The sequence below is a fragment of the Cebus imitator genome, unplaced genomic scaffold (genome assembly GCF_001604975.1).
Source record: "Cebus imitator isolate Cc_AM_T3 unplaced genomic scaffold, Cebus_imitator-1.0 Scaffold475, whole genome shotgun sequence".
In the NCBI taxonomy this organism is placed as follows: Eukaryota; Metazoa; Chordata; class Mammalia; order Primates; family Cebidae; genus Cebus; species Cebus imitator.
Genome location: NW_016107790.1, coordinates 2429312 through 2451624, shown reverse-complemented (window position 1 = coordinate 2451624; position 22313 = coordinate 2429312). Strand labels below are relative to the sequence as shown.

Sequence of the window (22313 nt, the reverse complement as noted above, 5' to 3'; positions counted from 1 at the left end):
AAAAAAAAAAAAAAAAAAGTTTATCACTCACCCAGCAGTCTCTGTGGATCTCTGTGCTCCTGGTGGAACAGCTCTCCTCCATGTAGTGATTCAGGGATGCAGACTCCTTTCATCTTTGGCATAGGTTTCCAATGTTGCTTGGCTTCTTTGCATCAAACTACGTGAGAGGAAAGAGCACGAATAATTGCCCAACAGTGATGTATACGGGCCAGGCTTACAAATAGCTTTTACCCATCTGCTCACATATTTGCCATAACTCAGTCACATGGTCACATACGAGTACAAGGGATGATGGGAGCCTTACTGCAGCCTGGGAGAAAAGAGAATTACTGGTGACCATTCAGCATTTTCTGCCACCAACAAAAGCCATGTTGCAAAGTGAGAGACAATGTTGTACCAGAGTACTTGGGTGAATGTTGATATGGTTTGGCTCTGTGTCCCCACCTAAATCTGACCTTGAATTGTAATCACCATAATCACCATAATCCCCACGTGTCAAGGGTGGGACCAAGTGGAGGTAATTGAATCATGAGGGCAGTTTCCCCCATGCTGCTCTCATGATAATGAGTGAGTCTCACAAGATGTGATGGTTTTATAAGTGTCTGGCATTTCCCCTGCTTGCACTCATTTTCTCCTTCCTGCTGCCTTGTGAAGAGGTGCCTTTCACCATGATTGTAATTTTCCTAAGGCCTTCCTAGCAATGCTGAACTGTGAGTCAATTAATCCTCTTTCCTTTATAAATTTCCCAGTCTCTGGTATTTCTTCATAGCAGTGTGAAAATAGACTAATAGGAGTATTAGCAAATGAATGAACTAAGAAACCAGCAACAGCAAGTGTAATTACTTGGTTACTATTTTAGTCATGGTTATCCAGAGAACACAACCAGTAGGATGTGTATACATATAAAAAGAGGTTCATTATAAGGAATTGGCTCACCTAAGTCTGGAGACTGGCAAGTCCAAAATCTGCAGGGTAAGCTACCAGGCTGGAGACCCTGAGAGCCAATGGTCCAGTTCGAGTCTGAAGTTAGCCTGCTATCGAACCAGGAAGAGCCAATGTTACAAAGGGAGTCTTCCAGAGAATTCTCTCTTCTCAGAGGAGGCCAGATACTTCTGTCTGTTTAAACCTTCAACTGATTGGATGAGGCCCACACACATCATGGAGAGCAAGCTGCTCTATCTAATGTCCATAAATTGAAACGTGAATCTTATCCAAAACACCCTTGCAGAAACACCAAGAATAATGTCTCAACGAATATCTGGATACCTCGTGGCCCAGTCATATTGACAAGTAAAATTAACCAACACAATTTCAATCTGCATGTTTCTGATAGGATTACATGATAGTTAAAGATTATGGTTAAGAGCAGGGCTTTGGGAGCAGCAGACTTGAGTTTGAATTCTTGTTCTGTCTCCTATTTGAGAAGTGTCTTCATATCTATCTAAGCCTCAGTTTTCTCATCTTTAAAATAGGGATAGTAATAGGCTGCTGTGAGGATTTAATAAAATAATGCATATAACACTCTCAGCACAGGGCCCATCCCATAGTAGGTGTTGGTAAAAGACAGTTGTTTTATTCACATTGCTGAGTATATCTGACACTCTACCTTGAGTGCAATACTCATATAGAAATACATGCTTTTGACTGGAAAAGCTAAGCGAGATTATCAAATCACTCCAGCGAAAAAGCCAGCGGTGTGGATGGAAAGGGCATGCCCGTTCTGTCTCTCAGGAAATCCATAGGGTTGGGCATAGGGCCTCAGGTTTTCATTTGGACACCCCAGCAGCCCCTCAATACAGGCTGTTCACAAAAGCCCCAGTATAGTCACCATGACAGTCTAGGTGTTAGCCCTCACTCCCCACACATGAGCCATGGTGTCCCGCCAGCCTTGTTCATTCATCGTATCAGTAATCTACTGCCATGATAATGCTGCATAATTATTCCAGAATTCAGTAGCTTGAAACAATCAGCATTGATTATTGTTCCCAAGTATGCAGGTTGTTTGACAGTTCTATTGATCTGGACCAGGCTAGGCTTGTCTTGGCTGAGCTCACCCTTGTGTCCCTGGTCGGCTGGCACGTTGCTGGGGGTCACTGGTTTAGGATGGCCTCACTCACATGTCAATGGATGGCTGTTGGCTGGGGTGTCAGGCATGACAGGTTATATGTCTTTCATCATCCAATAGGCTAGCCTGGGCTTGCTCATATGGTGCCTATACAGGGCAGCAAGAGAAAGCAGAAAAGCCACAAGATCTCCTGAGGCCCAGGTTCATCACTTCCACCACATTCTTTCAGTCAAAGTAAATTACAAGCCCAGTCCAGATTCAAAAGCCCAGGGTTGTGAGAAGGCTTGGTGTTAGGAGCAATCGTTAAGAAACCTCTATTTATGGCTGATTGTTAATTAGTGTCGCCTAATTTAGCAACAAAATGTTTCTTCCCATATGTTCCTCTGGAGAGCCCATGGCATTCCTCTCCCACTCTTAAGAGCCAATATTAAGGATATAGAAGACTTATTTAGTATCTTTATTTTGTTCAAGCTGGTTCACATGCACTTGTCCTCCAGCCTTTGGTGAACTGTTTTCGGACAGGAACAGGTTAATCACCTTCAGGGAGGGTTGTGGAATGGTCCATTAGTTCCAGATTTGGCTAGCCACTTTCTCACTGTGCATTCTGGGCAAGCATTTTGGGAGATCTTGTCAGGGTCAATTATTAAATAATAACAAAATTAGTGCTGAGTTGAATTAGATATGGAATTGTCTTTTAGTTAAAATTTATCTGTTTAGCATGTACCAAACAGCAACCAAGCAAGCCAAATTTAATCAGTGTCCACTAAAGTTTTATTTTAAAACATGTGTGCATATAAAGCATATGTATGCAGTTTATATGTGATATGCAGTTGACATAGGTATATGTTTAAGTACATAATATTTGGAGATATATAAGAGTATATATTACATATACAAATATAAGTGGGCTATAAATATCTAAGTAGATATAAGTATATATGATTAAATACATTTACTTAAAGTATATGTGAATCAATATAAATTATGCATATATTTTATTATATAATGTGTGTAAGCTTCCAGGCCATTTCTGCAGCATTTTACTTAGAATTGAGAGTAAAGGTAGTCATGAAAGACTCTCTCATCAAGTTCAACCATTACTAAGCACTTTGTCAAAAATCTCCAATGTGCTTTGCAAAAAAACTGAAAGGCAAGTAGATAATGGTTTGCTCAGCACTGTAAGTTTTCACAGAGCTTTAACACAAGGGCCGACCTCTGCAGTGACACTGAGTTTACATATCTGGGTACATGATATGTGGATTTCATTCTTGTTCTAAAGAGAATTTTGAGGCATGAGATATGTAGCCTTTATGGAGGCAGGATTTACTTTGACTCATACAGAGACAGAGTGTGTGTGTGTGTGTGTGTGTGTGTGTGTGTGTGTGCTTTCAATTCTTAGATGTGATTTTTTTTAAAGGGCAGGTGCAATAGCTTTGCTTGTCCCAAGAGGATGACCCAAACAGTGCACTGGTTGACACTCCAGAAAGAGAAAATTCCTAGGGATATGTAGCCGATGAACCCCCTTCACCCACATTTCCTGATTGTATGCCACAGTTTGAACAGTGAGTGGAAAGACCTGTGCATTCCATAGGTCATACTCACACTGTCCCAGCAGACCTGGGAGTGTGATCCATTTGATTCTGTAACTGTTCTACCCACCATTAAAATGGACTTTTCTGGCCAGGTGCAGTGGCTCACAGCTGTAATCCCAGCAATTTGGGAGGCTTAGGTGGGGGTCACTTGAGCCCAGGAGTTTGGGACCAGCCTGGGCAACATAGGGAAACCCCCATTTCTCCAAAAACTTAGCCAGGCATGGTGCACACATCTATGGTCCCAGCCACTTGAAAGCCTAAGGCAGGAGAATCACCTGAGCCCAAGAAGTCAAAGCTACAGTGAGCCAAGATTGCACCACTGCACTCCAGCCCGGGTGACCGAGGAGACTCTATCTCAAAAAAATAAACAGATAAATAAATATAAATAAAATAGACTTTTCATGGTTGGATCTGGTAGTTCCAGATGATTTGTACCATCGGAATCTTTTGCATCTTGAATGCTGTTTGGGTCTGAAAACACAGCACTCTGAGGATTCAGTTTATACTTGTTTCAGTTCTCTATTGCGGCTTAACCAACCACCCCAAAATGGAGTGCTTTCCAGAAAACTAAAAGGTACATAATGATTTGCTCAGCACTTTAAGCTTCACAGAGCTTTAACACTAGGTGGACCTCTTCAGTGCCACAAGTTTCACTTGTACGTGATATGGAGATTCATTCTTGTTCCAAAGAGAATTTTGAGCCCATGAGAGATGTAGCCAAATTCTTCTCACTGCATATCTAATGTGTCTTTGTATTCTTTCAAAGCCATGGCACCCGATGTGCAGGAGAAGTTTCTGCTGCCGCCAACAACAATATCTGTGGGGTCGGAGTAGCATACAACTCCAAGGTCGCAGGTAAGCCGTCCCTGCCAAATAGTAGGCCCCTAGATGGCATCACACTGACCTCAAGGCTGATGGTGGCCCAGCAAAAAATCCCACGGGTGCACGAAAGCTGGGATCCACAGATTTACCACAAGTGAAAAAAAATTGTTTCTTATAACCAGCACAGTAACATCCATAAAATTTTAAATTTTTAATTTAAGCATAATATAAATTCAAAAAAGTGAACAAATCTTATGTACACATCTCAATGGCTTTTCCAAAACTGGCCATACCCATATAGTGATCAAGAAACAACACATGACCAGCACCCCAAAGCCCTTCACGTTCCCTTCCAGTTACTACCCAAACACCCAAGAATAACCATAATCTTGTTTTCTAACAGCAAAAATATTGGTTATTACCAGTTTCTGAACTTTATATAAATGGAATTATCAGTCACCATTCTTCTGTCAGCGCCAATAACATTTTAATGACACTCAAATATAGACTATAGAGTACAAAGCGGGATGTACAAATTATTTGTAAACATACTCAGAGCTCCTCAAAATGTTTTGCACAATGGTACTCATCTTTAAAAAAATAAATTCCACCTAGAAGCTTTTTCTTATGTTTCATTGGGTAGAATATGTAACAATCTCCTCTTTATGGAGTCTTTAGAAATGAGAGTGGCAAATTACTGAAAATTTAGAAACCAATATCCCTCCCCTATCAGAAAAAAAAATAGACTGAGAGAGAAAGACAGCGACTGAGAGATTTATAAGCTTTCAACGAGATATCTGAGAATGGAGTGGCTCCAGTCTTGTTCCAAGTTTTGCATCAAATTGGTTCTTAATTTTTTTTTTTTTACAACTGTCTTGATATTTTCTTTTCCTGGCAATTTAACAGAAGCATAAACCTACTTTTTGCTGACACTTGCATTTCCATGAAACTAAATAAAGCAAAAGTAACCTGTACAAACCCACTATTAACCTCTTTCAACACTGCTTGCTAAGAGGCTTGCCTGAACTGGGTGCTGAATTTCACAAAAGAACCCATCTGGCTGTTTCTGAAATGTAAATAGAGGAGGCTTTTCCCCTGGGTTTCAGCTCTCTTTACTTTAATGCTGGCATGAAAATGTCAGGAGCCATTATGAGCTCCAGGGAAAGAATACCACTCGGTTAATATTTTATAAGACAAGCTCAGACCTGGGAGATGGTATCTAAGTGAGGCGGGTTCTCTACTCACAGGACAGAACTGGTAGCAACTGAAAAATTCAAACCCGAAGGAAAAAAGTAAAATGACCACCTGCAAAAGTTAAAAGAGTTAGGGGGAGCTCATAGCTTTCTGGAGGTTCCTGGGAGCTTCTTTTTCCATCTGTTTATCTTCCTTTTTTTCCTCCTCTCTTATTACTTGCACTCTGAAAACATCAGAGCATTGAGTGCTCATCAAATGTACCTAATTCTCCTGCTCCCTTAGTCTGCACTCCCTGAAAGCAAAATCCAAGACAAGGAGTCTGGGCAAGCAGTTAATGTGGGAGGTGGTCACCAGAAGCCGGAAGCCGGAGTGAGGGAGTAGGGGAGGAAGACAGGAAAGGAGTGGAGGCCAACGAAGATAGTCTCATGGACAACATGGGCCCCGTCCTGCAGGTGATTCTCTGAGGGGTTGTGGAGAACACCCCTCAGAACTGACCCTGCTAAAGTGAGGAGAGTGTGGGATTAATCTGCCAACTCCTATCATTCCTTGTTTGGGGATGGCTGCCATGCCTGTCCAGCCTTCCCAGCTCGCTTGGACTGAATGGAGTTCCTTGGCCAGGGAGCAGGCCAGAGGACCCCAGCAGGTGCAGCAGGCCTCTGCGTTGCCTGCTGAATGCAGCGTGACTGGGCTTCTGTGAAACCCCAGGACAGCTAGGGCGTCCCAGCAATGCTTTGAGGTTCCAGAAACCAAGAACAGCCACCCAAAGATTTTGAGCAAGGGAGGCCCTTTCTTTCCCACTCCCTTAGCCCCAGCTTGGCTCCCCTGTGACCACGTACGCTGGCTCTAACTGCAAGGATTGCGAGGCTCCAGTCCCATGCCTGTGCCTTAGGGCACCCAGTGTCCTCTGGCTCCCTGGGGAGACAACGTGAATTCTTTAGGTAGCACTGGAGAGTTACTCACGGATTGTAAAAACATCAGAGTTTATCTTACAAATTTAAGGAAAACATTTTATTCATCCTGGATGGTAATTCCAAAAGCTGGCTGATTTTTAATTATTTGCTAAAAATGAGCCAAACCCTCCAGAGAATCTTTCCATTCTGGAGCTTTCTGGGCTCAGGAGGTCTAAAGCGCCACCTGGTGGCCAACTTGGATCGTTGCTTGTCTCAAAGTCGAGGTGTTCATTGCAGGTTAGGGGGGCGCCCCGGCAATGTCTGAGGTCCTTACCTAGCACCCTTACACGCTGTCTCTAGAAAAAGCCTAAAGTTAAAATGCGGTTGAATCTTAGTCCAGGAATTTAAAAAACAAGAGTAGAAATGCGATTGTAAATTGAGTCCTCTGAACAGAAAAGAGAATTGAGCATGTCTTCATCTGCCTGTCTTCTGTTCATAAATTTTGCTCATTTTTCCATCAAGGCTTCTGTCTTTTTCTTGTTGATTTGTAGGCATTCTTGGTGTTTCCCAGAGGTTAGCCCCAACCCATTTTAATCAGTGCAAAGATCTTCTCCTTCATTTCTCTTCACATCTGTCTTCGTTTCAAACTCTGTGACTTGTAGACCCACACATATGGGATGTCCCCAAAGTCATCCTGCAGTCTTCAAGCTTTAATAGCCAACATTATTTGAAAGTTTATATACATTTCCTTTTTGACTTTAGTTGTACAAATTTTGAAGAAAAATGTTTACATTATTTTTTTATTTTGAGTAACCCTCTTTTGAAAAAGGACCCCATTCTTTTCTTCTTTCTTTTTTCATTTTAACGTTTTAAGTAAATGACATCTTCAATCAAAAAAGGCTGAGTCAAAAAATGAAAATTAAATGTGTTATTCAAAAGCCACAAAACCAAACAAATGTACCACAAACATAATGACCTTCCAAATGATAGTTCTTGCAAATTTGTCAAATGTATATTTCTGAAAATCTTAAAGCTTGAGACTGCATCTAGGAGTCATAACACTGTCTCCTGCCTTCAGGCCTTTTGTATGGTCCATAGTAGCTGTGAGCACCTTCCCATTGCAGGAGATGGAAGCTGGCAGACTGGGCCCCTGCCCCACACAGCTCACAGTGGAGGAGGAGACAAAGACAGGGAGCAAAAATTAAAAACATCAGATAACAACTCATGCGAGAGGACAGAGAGTAACGGGGACTCAGGGACAGGAGGTGACTGGGGGTGGGTTTCTGCAGAGACTCTCAGAGCAGCCCCAAGATGGGACCAGACCAGGTGGGTTTGGTCCTACTCACCTTCCTTTTTAAACCAAAGCATACAGATTTACACGCAGGGCTTCAGGGTGAGGTTGCCTTTGATTGGAGATTTTGAAACCTATTTTAAAACCACACTGTTGACCATTGTGAAAATGCCCTGAAGTTTTTTTACCAGCTATGAATTGCTTTCATATATTATTATCATTATTATTGTTTTTGGCCAGTGAATCTCATAACACTGCAAATAAATTTATATTTTAACTGAACTTTTCAATAAACAAGTAAAAGATCACTGTATGTACAATGACAAACAGTTTTCAGAACCTAAAACCTGGATGAGCATGAGCTTCCTCCTCAGCCTCCAGGCTAACATTCATGAGCACAAAAAGTGGCATTGATGGGCACCGCGGTTTGTGGGCAGACGTAGCATTTACTGGAGGCAGGGGCAGGCACATCTTGTGCACCAGGAGCAGAAGCAGAGCGGATGCATCTCGAATCCACTGAGCCATGCAGCCCCCAGAACACCAGGGCTAGCCACAGTGCATGCTGCACAGGTACTCGGGGAAGGCTCTAAATGAATGGAAGGGACCCACAGAGTCACCTCTACTCATTAATGTGCTGTGCAGGCCTGCCCCGGTGGCAGATAGAAACACTTGATACACGTCTGTGTCTGTCCATGCCGATCAAATACACACATCAGCATTTTTAGGGATGTGAAGACACTGACTCCTAGCTCCTTTGATTTCTTGATTTCTCTCTCTCTCTCTCTCTCTCTCTCTCTCTGTGTGTGTGTGTGTGTGTGTGTGTGTCTGTCTGTCTGTCTGTCTCTCTCTCCCCCTCCTTCTCTCTCTCCCTCCCTTCCTTCCTCCTCTTCCCCCTTCCTCCTTCTCTCCCTCTCCTCTCTCTTTCCCTCTCCTCTCCCTCTCTCTCTACCTTCTCTCTCTCCCACTCTCTCCTTCCTCTCTCCCTTTCTCTCTGATTGTTCTCCCTCTGCCTCTCTCTCCCATTCTCTCTGCCTCTCTCCCTCTGTCTACTCTCTCCCTCCCTCTCTCCTTCTCTCCCTCCCTCTCTCCTTCTCTCCCTCCCTCTCTCCTCTCCCACTTCCTCTCTCTCCCTCTGTCTACTCTCTGTCTCTGCCCCACATTGCCCTGTAGCTCCTAGAGCATCCAGGGGCAGAGGAGAGGCCCTCCCTAAAAACCCTTGGGTCACCCTGAGCCTCTGTCTTGGCTGCTAATGGTGCAGTTGCTTGCAAAATTAATACTGTATCTCATTCAATTAATGCATGCCTCATTCCTCCTGAGCTTAACAAGATTAAAAGAATGCCGGGCGCCTGGCCCCGAATATGAATGAGAGCCTTGCTCTCAGTCTATGGCCACCCCATAATGTTAAAACAGTCAGAAGATTAATGCACATTTGCTCTGAGGTTCTTGTGCAGCACAAGGGGAGCCCATGAGGGTGATAAGAGCTGCAAAGAGGAAGAGGGTTCAAGGCACAGCTGGAAGTGCCAACCACAAGCCCTGGCAAAATCCAGGCCTCCCATTGGTTGGTTTGTGGGATAGCAGAAGCCTGCTTTGGCCAGGGTTGAATTTCTCTCACCTTCCAGTTGAGGTGGGCCATTCGGTCCTGGTCATCTGGCCGCTAGACAAGTTAAAGAGCATCTGAGCAAGTGAATGCCTCTCTCTGTTTATTTCCCACCCATACAGTGGGCATGACTTTGCACAAGAAGAAGCTGCATTGATCAGTTTATTCTGTGGCTTTATTGGCCACCTGCCTTAAATAAACTTTTTCAACAAAAAAAAAATATAGGTGGACCAAAAGCAAAATACAGAGTCTTAAATTTCCTATCTCCTTAAAAAATGAACCATCAAATTTAACATCTGGAAAGTTCAAACTAAAGACTAGGCTTATTCTAGATAAGATTCCTCCAGGAGAAAGACTGTTAACTGATAACTGGATGTTTGTTGGCAAAAATGGTGGTTTGACTTATGGGTTAATGATAGAAGATGGATGAGCAGAGCTTGTTATTCATTCTTCTGGACCTGTTATTTCTGTTGGGGAGAAAATCAACTAATAAGGCAATAACGCCTGATATTTATTTACCAAATATTTGTCGAGCTTAAAATAAACACCAAGCATCATGTTGATCCTCAAGGACATGGAAAGGAACAAAACAGACACTTGCCCTCTACTCAAAGACCATGCCATCTAGTGGTGTATGAAACACTCAGATAAACAGATGTGATCCAAGGTTAAAGATGCATTGAGGTCAATTGCAGTCCAAGCACAAGAAGAGGACTATGAGCACTGAAGAGGAAAGTAAGAGCCTCGAGTCTCCTGAGGTCTGAAAGTAGGAGACCCTCAGCAAAAGAAGCAATTTCATGTCCATTTCAGGTGTCTGGCAAGAATCTGGGTGGCTCTTACTTCTATTGATGTGCTTGCCATGTCAGAGAGTGAGGCTTGTGAAATAGTGTCCTTGAGGCATAATGTCCTTTGGCCATGGGGGACAAGGAAGGAGCTTTGGGGTCCAGGTTTTGACTGTGCATGGCCCAACCCCTTCATTCCACAATTGTGGTAGGTGGAAAGACTTCAGCCAGCTTCCTAGCACTCTAAGCTCCTTGCCACGGAATCCTGAACCCACTGACCCGTCCAGATGACAAAGTCTGTAGAGAGGAACGTGGCCCGGTCAGTGAAGTTTTGAGGGTAGAGATGGAGAAACAGTACGCCCATCCCAATGGCAGCTGCTGAGCTCCCCCTGGAGAGGCCTTTTGTGGATGGCCAGAGGGGGTTTGGAGGCCTAGGAGCACCACCCCTGTGGGGGCAACGCAGGCACCTTCACCCTGTGCTCCCTGGATCAGGTTTATGTGCCCGTCACTATTCTGCACTGCAGGGCTCTGCTCCTTCCCAACACCCAGCAATAAATCACTCCCACAACGCATCACAGAGGAACACAAACTTTACAGCAATGCTGTAGGGAAGAAAGGGGGGAGGCGTCTGACACAGAATTACTAATACAGTTTAGAATGGCCATTCAACCTTTCTCTCCAAAGTCCCTCTCAGCCACAGTGCAACTGAGAGTTCCTCCTTCCTGACCCCACCCGTTCCTGTACTGCCCCTGCGCCTCTCTCTGCCCCCTGCCTGCTGGAATTTCTCCTCAAATATCGATTGCTTCCAGCATCTATCATATGCAGTAGCTTTCTTTCTCCCCTAAAACTTGGCTGCAGCTGACACCCAGTTCTCTGAGGCTGGACTCCTACTTAGAAACAGGCTTATCAAAGAAGCCCTTCAGCAAAGGTGGTCTCTCCCATTAGGAATTCTGATAAGGTTTGCTAGGGGAATAAATTGTCTTTAAATCACGACACAAGCAAAGACGTGGGTGAGATGCAGAAAGGAGCAAGCAGGACTGTCTCCACCTCCTTCTTGATCCCTGGACTGCACGGTGTCCCCAGGGCACCTGAGGTCTCCCACCCTTCCAACCACACCCAGAGCCCAAGCCCCAGCCCTCCTCCATCTCCTTGTCTCCTGTGAACTTGGGAACCCAAACCTGGTGTCCTCTGCTCAACGTGTCCACAGGCATCCGCATGCTGGACCAGCCTTTCATGACGGACATCATCGAGGCCTCCTCCATCAGCCATATGCCGCAGCTGATCGACATCTACAGTGCCAGCTGGGGCCCCACAGACAATGGCAAGACAGTCGATGGGCCGAGGGAGCTCACGCTGCAGGCCATGGCCGATGGCGTGAACAAGGTAAGCGAGCCGGCCCCCTGGGCCCTGGCCACTCACAAGGCGGGGCAAAGCGGGTGGAGTGGTGAAGACAGCTGGGTGAACCACGGGGCCAGGAGAACAAAGGCGGGGCTGTCACCCTGTGTGCAAGTCCAGATCCTACAGGAATCTGACAGCACAGGGGCTTAGCCATGCGGGAGGCTGACTGTGGGGAGGCCTGTGAAGGATAAGGAGAGAGGGCAGAAGAGCCTCAGACATGATGCCCGCCTGGCTCCTTTGAACGACAGTGGGAGGAAGGGGGCTGGGAAGGGAGGGTCTCAGATGGCAGTCTCCCCCTCAAAGCTGCCAATCACAGGCAGAAAGGAGCCTGCACTGGCATCCCCACCACCTGCTTAGTCGTTGGCTGGGAGCAGTACACAGGACGTGAGGTCTCGGCGCACACGAGGTGGTAGATCCATGGGGTAGCAGCCAGGACTGTGACTGCGACGCTCCACGCTTGCGGGGCAGGAGGTCTGAGCGTGTGTTCTCACAGCCGCTGCTCCGAGATTAGCCCTGGCTTGGACAGAACTGAGGAGAAGGAAGCAGGGCACAGCCTCCAAAGGGATGAGATGCAGGTCAGTGCTGCATAGGGAGGGGAAGGGCCCTTCTCTGAGATACTGGGGCTGGAGCTACCCCAGACCACACACGAACCCAGGCTCAGGGACCAGAGGATTTCCAGGTTCCTGCCTATCAGCAAGTGACTTAACCTGGCCTTTAAAACGGTGATACTGTGGGGTCACGGAGCTACTGTGATGTGTAAATGAGATAAATATGCAAGTGCTTGGCACTGGGAAGCGCCGGCAAAGGGTCAGCATTTGTCCCAGTCTCAACTGTCACTTAAGCAACCACCCCAAAACTGCATTGCACAGAAGACAACTCCTGCCGGCCCGGTGGCTCACACCTGTAATCCCAGCGCTTTGGGAGGCTGAGGCGGGCAGATCACCTGAGGTCAGGAGTCAAGACCAGCCTAGCTAACATGGGGAAACCCTGTTTCTACTAAATATACAAAAAATTAGCCAGGCATGGTGACAGAGGCCTGTAATCCCACCTACTTGGGAGGCTGAGGCAGGAGAATCACTTGAACCCAGGAGGTGGGGCTTGCAGTGAGTCGAGATCACTCCACTGCGCCCCTGCCTGGGAAATAGAGCGAAACTTCATCCCCAAAAAAAGCAAAAAGAACACAACTCCTTTACTACACTTGGGATGCTGTGGCTCAGGAATTTGGACCAGGCATATTGGGGATGGCTCATCTCTGCTCCATGATTCCTGGGGCCTCAGCCGATATACCTGTTACTTGAGCGTCTGTTACCAGACTGCTGTGACTTCAGCAGCTGTTCTGATGCACCCGTCTACTTGCCACGTGTGGCACAGCTCCCACCCCTTGGCTTACACAGCCTTCTCAGGCCTGTCCTCACTGTCAGGCCAACAGCGGTCCCCTCCCTGTGCTCCCCGAAGACTCTCTGTAATCGGCCTGGACGTGGGACTCACACAGCAAGGTCAGCGCCGTGTGCAGAGTGACAGTGATCTGGTTCTAACTGAGGGAAGGACAGTGCATGAGATTTCGCGTGTGGGCTTTTGGAGCTCCATTTTAGGATTTTTTTTTTAATTTGCTTCTTATATTTTGGTAAATTTCAAATAGATGAAATGGCTATAGAAACCAGCACTATTATAAATAAATTATAAAATGCATCTGTTCCACATACACATTTAAATTATGTACAGTCTGTTTATGGAAAAATGCATAAACTCATTACTTATACATGGATAACACTAAAATAAGTGAACATGCAGAACACCGTGTGTTTAACTCCAGCATAAAAAAGAGAATATTGGAGAAAATAAGAGTGGGCAATTGAAGGCTGCTTTTCCCTACACTTCTTGAGGTCAGAGAGCATGTGTTTTCCTGCCCAGACCATCCTCGGGAACTGGCCAGGGGCTTGAGGACATAGTGGATGGGCTGTTCAGTGGGCAGATATGGAATTAATGCAGACACTAATGTTATGGTTGAGAGGCTGCAAGTCACATCGAAATCTATGACTACAGTGGATGCCATTGGTGCCCACCTAGATCCCCTTTACCAGGCAGGCATGGGGGCCACCCCAGCTGCTGTGAGTGTTGGCTGCTGATGGCTCACAGTGGCCCCTCTCACAAAGCATTGCCCTGACAGATGGAATCTTCTCTCCCAGAAAGTTATGCACCCCCACACCCAGGGCACAGCCCACAGCCAGTGACTAAGACAGGAGCCTGTTTGCCTCCAACAGGGAGGAGTCTTCAATGTAATTTATGCTCCATAGCCACCTGTAGGCCAGGCCAAGGCAGGCTTTACCCAAGACTGCATAGCTTTGTGGTTCCTTCCCCTCTCTATCTTACTTCACTCCCTTGCTCACAGGTCACTCCTGAGAGGCCTCCCTCAAGGAGTCTGGGGCAGCTGAATCTCTGTCTCAGGCTCTGCTTCTAGGGAACACCTCCCACAAACACTGCCCCAAAATTTACCTATTAGGTTTCCCTTTTTCCTCTGGCTGCCAGGGAGCTTAGAACTAAGTGTGTGCCTATTACCATTGGTGTTTTAGACTAGATTTTCTACCTTCTTTTATTTTTTTTTTAAGACAAGGTCTCACTGTGTCACCCAGGCTGGAGTGCAGTGGCACAATCTCAGCTCACTGCAGCCTCAACCTCCTGGGCTCAAGTGATCCTCCTGCTTCAGCCTCTCAACTAGCTGGGACTACAGGTGCACAACACCATGCCCAGCTAATTTTTTGTAGATATGGGGTTTCACCATGTTGCCCAGGCTGGTTTCAAACTCCTGGACTCAAGAGATCCTCCCACCTCAGCCTTCCAAGGCGGGATTACAGGTGTGCACCACCACACCCAGCCTCTTCTACCCCATTTTTCTCCATCTCTTCACCACTCACAGCCTCCAAAATCACCCCTTAGCTTCTGTCCCTGTGGCCTGTGTTTGTATTCCTAGTGAGTCTAAGCCTCTGAACAGTAGGCAATGTAAAATTTGTAAAAGAACTGATGAAATGAGCTCAGTCTGATTAGATTATATTTAGCCTGAGAAATCTAACTTTGAATCCTTACTAAATTGTTGCTTGCTTACACACATTCCTCATCTTACCAGACTAAAGCATCTCACTAGACAAAAATTGGCAAGTTCACATGTAACTTCCCCATGGTCTCAGCATTAAACAAATAGTAAACAATATTTCAAACAAAGTGGAATGCTTCAGCTCAGGGGCTGGCCAACCTTGGCCCACAGGCTGGATCTAACCCCTAGACTGGCTTTGCAAAGTCAGTTTCCTCGGAACAGAGCCAGGCCCTTTGTGACACTCTGAGCACCTCCAACCACAGCTGTCACAGGCCCCCGGGGAAGGAAGCACATAGGTCACCAAAGGAGGAGGCTCATTTCTCAGAATCAGGCTTTTCTGGCTACTGGCCCACATTCCCATCTTCACTAAAGAGCCAGCACTGCACAGCAGCAGGTCTGTCCTGTTGCAGGGATATTTCAGCAGGTGGAGAGCTCCTCTCGACAGGGGAGAGTCCTGAGTTTTAACCTCAGTCCTGCCCCCAGTGGCTGGGGAACTTCAGACTAGGCAGTGCCTCCATTCCTCACCTGCAAAACGATCTGAGACAGTGCTCCTCAAAGTGCAGCCATAGCCCACCTAGGAGAGTGAAAAATGCAAAACCTCAGCGCCTCCTCCCCCCGGCCCAACAGATGCCACATTTTAACAAGATCCCATTAAACTTTAGAAGGTGTTGCTTTACATGATCTTGAGGATCCAAATCTTGTAATCCTGAGATCCTAAGACCCTAAAATATGGTTTCTTAAAAGCCATAATGAATATAAAAGGGCAGCAGAGGTGACTCGTTTCCAGAAAGGAGCAGCCTTGTATTTCCTCACCAGGGTGTTGGGTTGGACGGGCGGGTTGTGTGATGACTGAGCCACACGCCATTTGCCCCTATGTTGAAGCAACAGAGGCCTAGGTAGCTCAACTAAATAGGTTTCTGGTAAGAATGCACCAGAAGGGGAAGGACGCAGTGGCTCATTCCCGTAATCCCAACACTTTGGGAGGCCAAGGCAGGTGAATCACCTGAGGTCAGGAGTTCAAGACCAGCATGACCAACATGGTGAAACCCCATCTCTACTAAAAATACAAAAAATTAGCTAGACATGGTGGTGGGCACCTGTAATCCCAGCTACTTGAGAGGCTGAAGCAGAAGAATCGCTTGAACCCAGGAGCCAGAGACTGCAGTGAGCTGAGATTGTGCCATTGCACTCCAGCCTGGGCAACAAGAGTGAAACTCTATCAAAAAAAAAAAAAAGGAATGCACCAGGAGGGATCAGGGCAATGAGATGGATTCAGGCAAGGCTTCATAGTGTCTGGGACCAGACAGGCATCCTGATCCAATGTGGCTGCAGGACGCCAGCCCAAGAGTGTGTGGAGCGCTACGTGAGGGCTCTGTGGTCACGGGGCTAGGCCACGCCCACCCTGTCTGCTTCTTCCGGCATCTGTGGCTCTCACTCTCCAACCCATCCTTCCTCTTCCTTGAGGCTTATGCTTAGAGGTGTTTCCACTTGGATGCCACCCCATTGGCACCCTTGCTTGTTACAACCTATCGGCCTCTGCTCCAGCTGCCGCCTGCCCTAGATGCTTTCTGAGAAATTTTGGTCCAAAATTAGGGGAGACATCATCCCCAAGATGAGGCTCCAAAACTAAGAAAATGTGGTTCTGTTGGGAAGGTTCAGAACTTGCAGGGTCAGAGGTCAGTCAGAAGGCTTCCAGCAAAACCTCTTTCTTTCTCCTCTGAAAACATCAAAGGATAGTTGTCTATATTCACAGTCTTCTCAGGCGCCTGATGGAGCAGTTTCTTCTGAGCTGTTGAATTCTTTCAAAGTTCTGAACAGAAATATGAGACTGTATGCACCTGTATTAGTCCGTTTTCATGCTGCTGGTAAAGACATACCTAACACTGGGCAATTTACAAAAGAAAGAGGTTTGTTGGGCTCACAGTTCCACATGGCTAGGAAGATCTCACAATCATGGTGGAACGTGAAAGGCATGTCTTACATGGTGGCAGACAAGAGAAGAGAGCTTGTGCAGGGAAACTCCCCTTTTTAAAACCATCAGATCTTCTGAGACTTATTCACTATCATGAGATCAGCATGGGAAAGACCCACCCCCATGATTCAATTACCTCTCACTGGATCCTTCCCATAACATGTGGAAATTCAAGATGAGATTTGGGAGGGGACACAGTCAAATCATATCAACACCTCTTCTGTTGCAGGCTAAACCATGTCCTCAAATATTCATATGTTGGGGTCCTAATCCCCAGTACCCGAGAATGTGACCTTATTTGGAAATAAGGTCATTGTGGATGTAATTAATTAAGATGAGGTCATAATTGGAGTAGGGTGGGCCCCTAATCTAATATGATTGGTGTCCTTATATCAAAGACCAAAAAAAAAAAAAAAAGAACAGGAACATCTGGGCACAGATATGCACACAGCATGTGAAGATGAAGGCAGAGGCTGGAGATGCATCTACAAGCCCAGGAAAGCCAGGGACGGCCAACAGCCCACCCGGAGCTGGAGAGGAATAGGATAGATTTTGTCTCCAGAACTTCTAGGAGTGTAATAGAACCTATTATACCTTCAGAACTTCTAAAGATGGATTCTATTCCTAGAAGTTCTGGAAATGGAAGTGTCAGCAAGGTTGGCTGACACGCCTGTCTCCAGAATTTCTAGGGAAGAAATTTCTGTTGTCTAAGTCACCCAGTGTGTGGTCCTTTGGTTGTTACTTTGTTCCTTTGGTTGTGGTCCTTTGGTAGCAGCCCTGGAAAACTAATGCACCTTCCAATCTGAGAACAGATGGTCAAAAAAGAGGTTTGGTAGTGTGGGAATGACCTGGTCACTGTTCAAAGTCACCTTGAGGTCACCTGGCCCTCTCCTTTACAGCCAAGATGGTCAATAGTTGATCCAATGACAACTTTTTTCTGGTTCAGGACCCTGAGAAGTCTCCCTCCCTCCCTTCTCTGACATAGCTTCCTCGAAGGAAGGAGCATGGGCAAATGCTCATGATGCAGTCCTAAGAGAGAAAGATGTTTCCAAGTTGCAGACAGTGCTGTGCTGAAATGTTCCCAATACCATCACATTGGTAGCCTGAAATCAGACATGGAAATTGACAAACACCATAAATGAAACCCTTTTATGCCCCCCTCAGAGAGCTGATTGTTAAACATTTACCAGCACACCCCTCTTTAGAAGACTCTTCTGACTTCCCTTAAATTATAGCACTCACATACCTATGTGTTCTCCCTGCAAGTAACAGCCACCCTTCCCTCATGAGTCTAGAAGTTCCTTTGGGAAGTGGAAAAACTGGAGGAAAAACACCTGAAACCTCGAGGTTTTATGTTTCCCCAACATGACAAGCTTCCCAACCAGAGTCCTAAGTTACCCCGAGACTGTGGAGGACAACCTTTCTAAGTAAGTCAAGGAAAGATCTCACACCTTAAGAGATTCAGCACTTTTACATTAAAGGCAAAGATCCCAGAAACACAATTATGAAATGGGAAACAGAGTCCTCGAAGCGAACATCACGGTGACAGCAGCTAAATGTCCATTGCTACCCTGTTTAGGAAATAATGAAGATGCTTTATTACAAGGTTATGCCAGTCTGCTGTTGAAATTCAACCCATCTGAAACAGCAACGGGAACCCTGACATTTGAGTGACACAATTGCAGTTTACAGAGAATGTCTGCCAACAGGATCAGGTGGCAGGAAGTGATGTCCCTGCACTGTTTCAATGCCTGATCTCCTTGAGAAGTATTTTGATGCACAGACAGCCTGTTTCTTAATTGCATTATTCACTGTGTGACTGGAGAGAAACGGTTACACATCCAAGCCCCAGACCAAGTGACAGCAGGTGCCCAGGCAAACACTTGGCCGATCCCCCTATTCTCAGCAGACATGGATTTTCACTGAGAGGCACTTTTTTTGACACCTGAGGCCAAAAGAAAGTCAGGCAGGTAGGCAATGTCTGCCCTTTGTCCAAACTGACAGGACAGATGGTGGCAGTGCCCCACACCCCTGGGTGCCCTCATCATTTTCCATGGATTTCTGCACTGCTCCACTGCCTCTCAAAGTGGGATCTCTCTCTCTCCTCCATCTGCAGCCTCCCTGGCTGCAGGTGAAAAGGCCCTTTCAAGTGTGATAGTCCTGCAAAACATGCCGAGCCCACTGAAGCTTAAGAGAAAAAATTGTTATGACTGATCTTCAGATGACAGCATGAACATCTTTTAGAAAGCGGAGTGAGTATAATGAAAAATACATGATTTCTCATTTGACTTTTCCCCAGGCAGTGGAAATAGATTTCCCCAAGCAGTGGGAATAATGTTTTCCTTGTTTCAAGGTGACAATTTTTGGACAACATTGTAGGATTTTGGAAGTGAGGGTGCATTGTGCATTAGTGAAGGTTTTCTCCCAGTGACTTCCACTGTCTGGTTTACTCTAAGGGAAAATCCACCTCTGAAAGGCAATCTTCACATAAACAAAGGAGTCAGATAATTACACAAGGGCACTTATTACGTTTGTCTTTGAATTTTAGCATCCCTACATTGTTTTGTTTAACAACGTAGTAAGGATTAAAAGGAGGAGAACAAAGAGGAGATAGATAAGAGACTTTTATCAGGGCACCATTTCCAATTGTCTGACGCCTGCTTCACACAAACATCACCCACCCGGTTCCTTAAGGATTTGGAGATTTCACCCCCTACATTTGCTTAATAAATACTAAAGAGAAGCTGTGAGGAGAGGGCAAGAAGTAAATTCTTTTTTTCTTTTATTTTAATCTTTAGCTTTGTAGGCTACATGTTGGGCTTACAGTTACAGCATTTCTCACATTGTGTATGGGAAGAAAGTGACAGTCAGAGATCCCTGAATTATGAAAGCGTTCAATAATTGACTTCTGTCTCAGTTTTGGATCTCTTAGAAGCAGATTCTAAGGCAAGATTTGGAAAGTAGTTTATTAGGGAGGTAAAGAGAATACCAGTAGTGAATGGGACATGTGCAGGAAAGAGACAGGACCGGTTAAGTGTATGTTATCCTGCCAGCCATGACTCTCAGCAACTGGAGCTTAATGCCACAGGGAAACTTTAGAAAACCACATCAAAACTTGAGAACACACCCCAAAGGTATCCCACCCTGTGGCAAAGGAGCTGGAATAAAACCCATTAATGAAGTTTGTTCCCAAAAGGTTGTAAATGCCCCAGTGCTTTCAGACTGAGGATGACGCACAGAGCAGCCTTCAGCCCCTTGGAAGGAAGCCTTTAGACAAAAAGATGGGTGCGTATACTGATATTTGGAAACTCCCAGGTACACGGAATTCTAAGGTCCAAGGGATATGGGCCCACACACAACTGCCAAAGTGCAGTTTAAGCAAAACCTAACCTGAGACTTAGAGTCATCACTCTCTGGATAAATAAAGCACTAGCAAGATGATGTGTTTACTGTTCAGGAATAGGATGTAACACTTGCAAAGAAGGAGCTGCAAAGAACAGCCATTATGGGACACAACATCTTCTTTTCCTCCGACAATCAGAAAGGGAATTCGTGTAACGCTGCAAGGCTCTTGAAAGTGACAACTGATTCATGAACTTCTTTCCACAACTTGAGGAAATGCAGCCACCCAGGGCAACCCTGGCATACCTTTTGCTGGCTCTGATGACTACAGTTCTTCTTAATCACTCTTTGAAGTTGCTACTGGAGGAAATATTTTAGGAATATTTAAAGACAAGGCTACAAAAATTCTCTAGGGTACAGATGAGACGGAGCATTGATTGTTTATTCCCTAAGGGGCTGCAAAGGGCAAAGCACAGATCTGAGGTCTTCTTACAGCTGGAATGCATGGACGGGGACCACTTACAAGACAACCACCATCCAGGAAAGCAGGGGACAGAAGATTGCCTGGGGAGACAGTGATTAATCAGGCATGGGCGAGGGGAGGCCACAGTGCCACCTGCTGAAATTTAATCAGTCATAGGTCAGACGCCGTGGCAGCGAGTGCCAGGGCCTCTGGCAGACGATGAATGCCTCCTGCCAAGGAGCTCTCAGGATTACTCCGCTAGCCCAGATTTATGCTCTGCGGGCAGATGAAGGTCGCAACTGAGCAGAACTGCTACAGCGTGGAATCTGCAACTCAGCCTTGGAAACAGCTGGTGCTGTTACCATCCCTCCTTTCATTTTCTGGGATAAAGAGAACTACGAGAAAAGTCTGGTGGATTTCAGGTGATCCTTGTGACCAACTGTCTCATTTTCCAGGGACTTTCCTGTTTTTAGCACTGAAAAGTCCCACATCTCAAGAAACCCCTCAATCCTGGGCAAACCGAGAAAGTTGGTCACCCACCCTTTGGCGTTATTGGTAGCATTGGCCCACCTGGGCCGAGTGAGAAAGTCACCCGGGTTTAGAGGTTGACATGAATGTAAACTCAGCAGCACCTCTGACATCAGAAAGATTCATCACCATGATGGCTGGATCCTTTGAGTAGTGAGACAGAATAACACAGGATTCTGGTCTCCAAGGAGGTTATACAGAAAAACAGACAATAATTAAAGACGACCACAGGTGCCATCAAACACCGAATCAAGGTGAGGATTTAAACTAGAGGCCACGGCCGACTGCACCATCCTTAGCTTGGCTTTGCCAGAGAACCTTATACCCTACTCCCGCTGAACTACCACAGGGCCCAGAGGGGCTCTGCAGAGTCTGGCACTGACCAGTGAAAGTTCCAAACTACGGTGGCTCATGCCTGTAATCCCAGCACTTTGGGAGGCCGAGGTGGGTGGATCACCTGAGGTCAGGAGTTCGAGACCAGCCTGGCCAACATGGAGAAACCCCGCCTCTAAAAAATAAAAAAAATTTAAAAAATTAAAAAAAATAGAAAGTTCCAAGCTAGGAAGGATACTACCTATCATCACTCCCACTCACAACTCATTGATTAAAATGACTTGTAAGACCTCACTCAATCACAAAGAGGCCTGGTCACGGGCTGAGACCATGGAGAGTTTGAAATATTTAGCAAGCAGCAGCAGTGACTACCACAGTGTGCGCCTAAACAGTTAGGTAGCTCAAGAGGTAACCAGTTTACCTAGTGAGGACAAACATGAGATTGTCAAAGATGTCTGTGAATAGTTTGAATAAAACTTTCATGAACTGTGAGTGCAGAAAGGCAATATTCATAAATCAATACATTGTTTTATGTATAATTTAAAATATGTTTATTTTAAAATTCATATTTTAATAACAGATTAAAGTAATATAATGGAAAAATGTCTGTAAGTCTAAATGCAATACACAAAAGAAAAAGGAAAAACAGAGTAACTATATATGCATCTAGATAATAAAAATCTAGCTCAGTTTCTTAATACAGGAAGAGCTCTTAAAAACCAATAAAAATAATACTATTAGGCCAGGCAAGATAGCTCATGCCTGTAATCCCAGCACTCTGGGAGGCCAAGGTGGGCAGATGACTTGAGGTCAGGAGTTTCGGACCAGCCTGGTCAACATGGTGAAATCCTGTCATCTCTACAAAAAAAAAAAAATTAGCCAGGCACGGTGCTTGCTATGTGCCTGTAATTTCAGCTACTCAGGAGTCTGAGACAGGAGAATATCTTGCAGCCAGG

At 45.6% G+C, this 22313-nt stretch overlaps 1 protein-coding gene across 1 annotated transcript in view; it reads left to right on the top strand.

Moving 5' to 3' along the window:
• The window catches only part of PCSK2 (proprotein convertase subtilisin/kexin type 2), a 221293-nt gene that overhangs the window by 168667 nt on the left and 30313 nt on the right, over nt 1-22313 (top strand). The window contains exons 6-7 of the mRNA XM_017512652.2: nt 4424-4512; nt 11441-11616. Of these exons, the coding sequence (XP_017368141.2) occupies nt 4424-4512; nt 11441-11616 (265 nt within the window). The remainder of the gene's footprint in view (nt 1-4423; nt 4513-11440; nt 11617-22313) is intronic.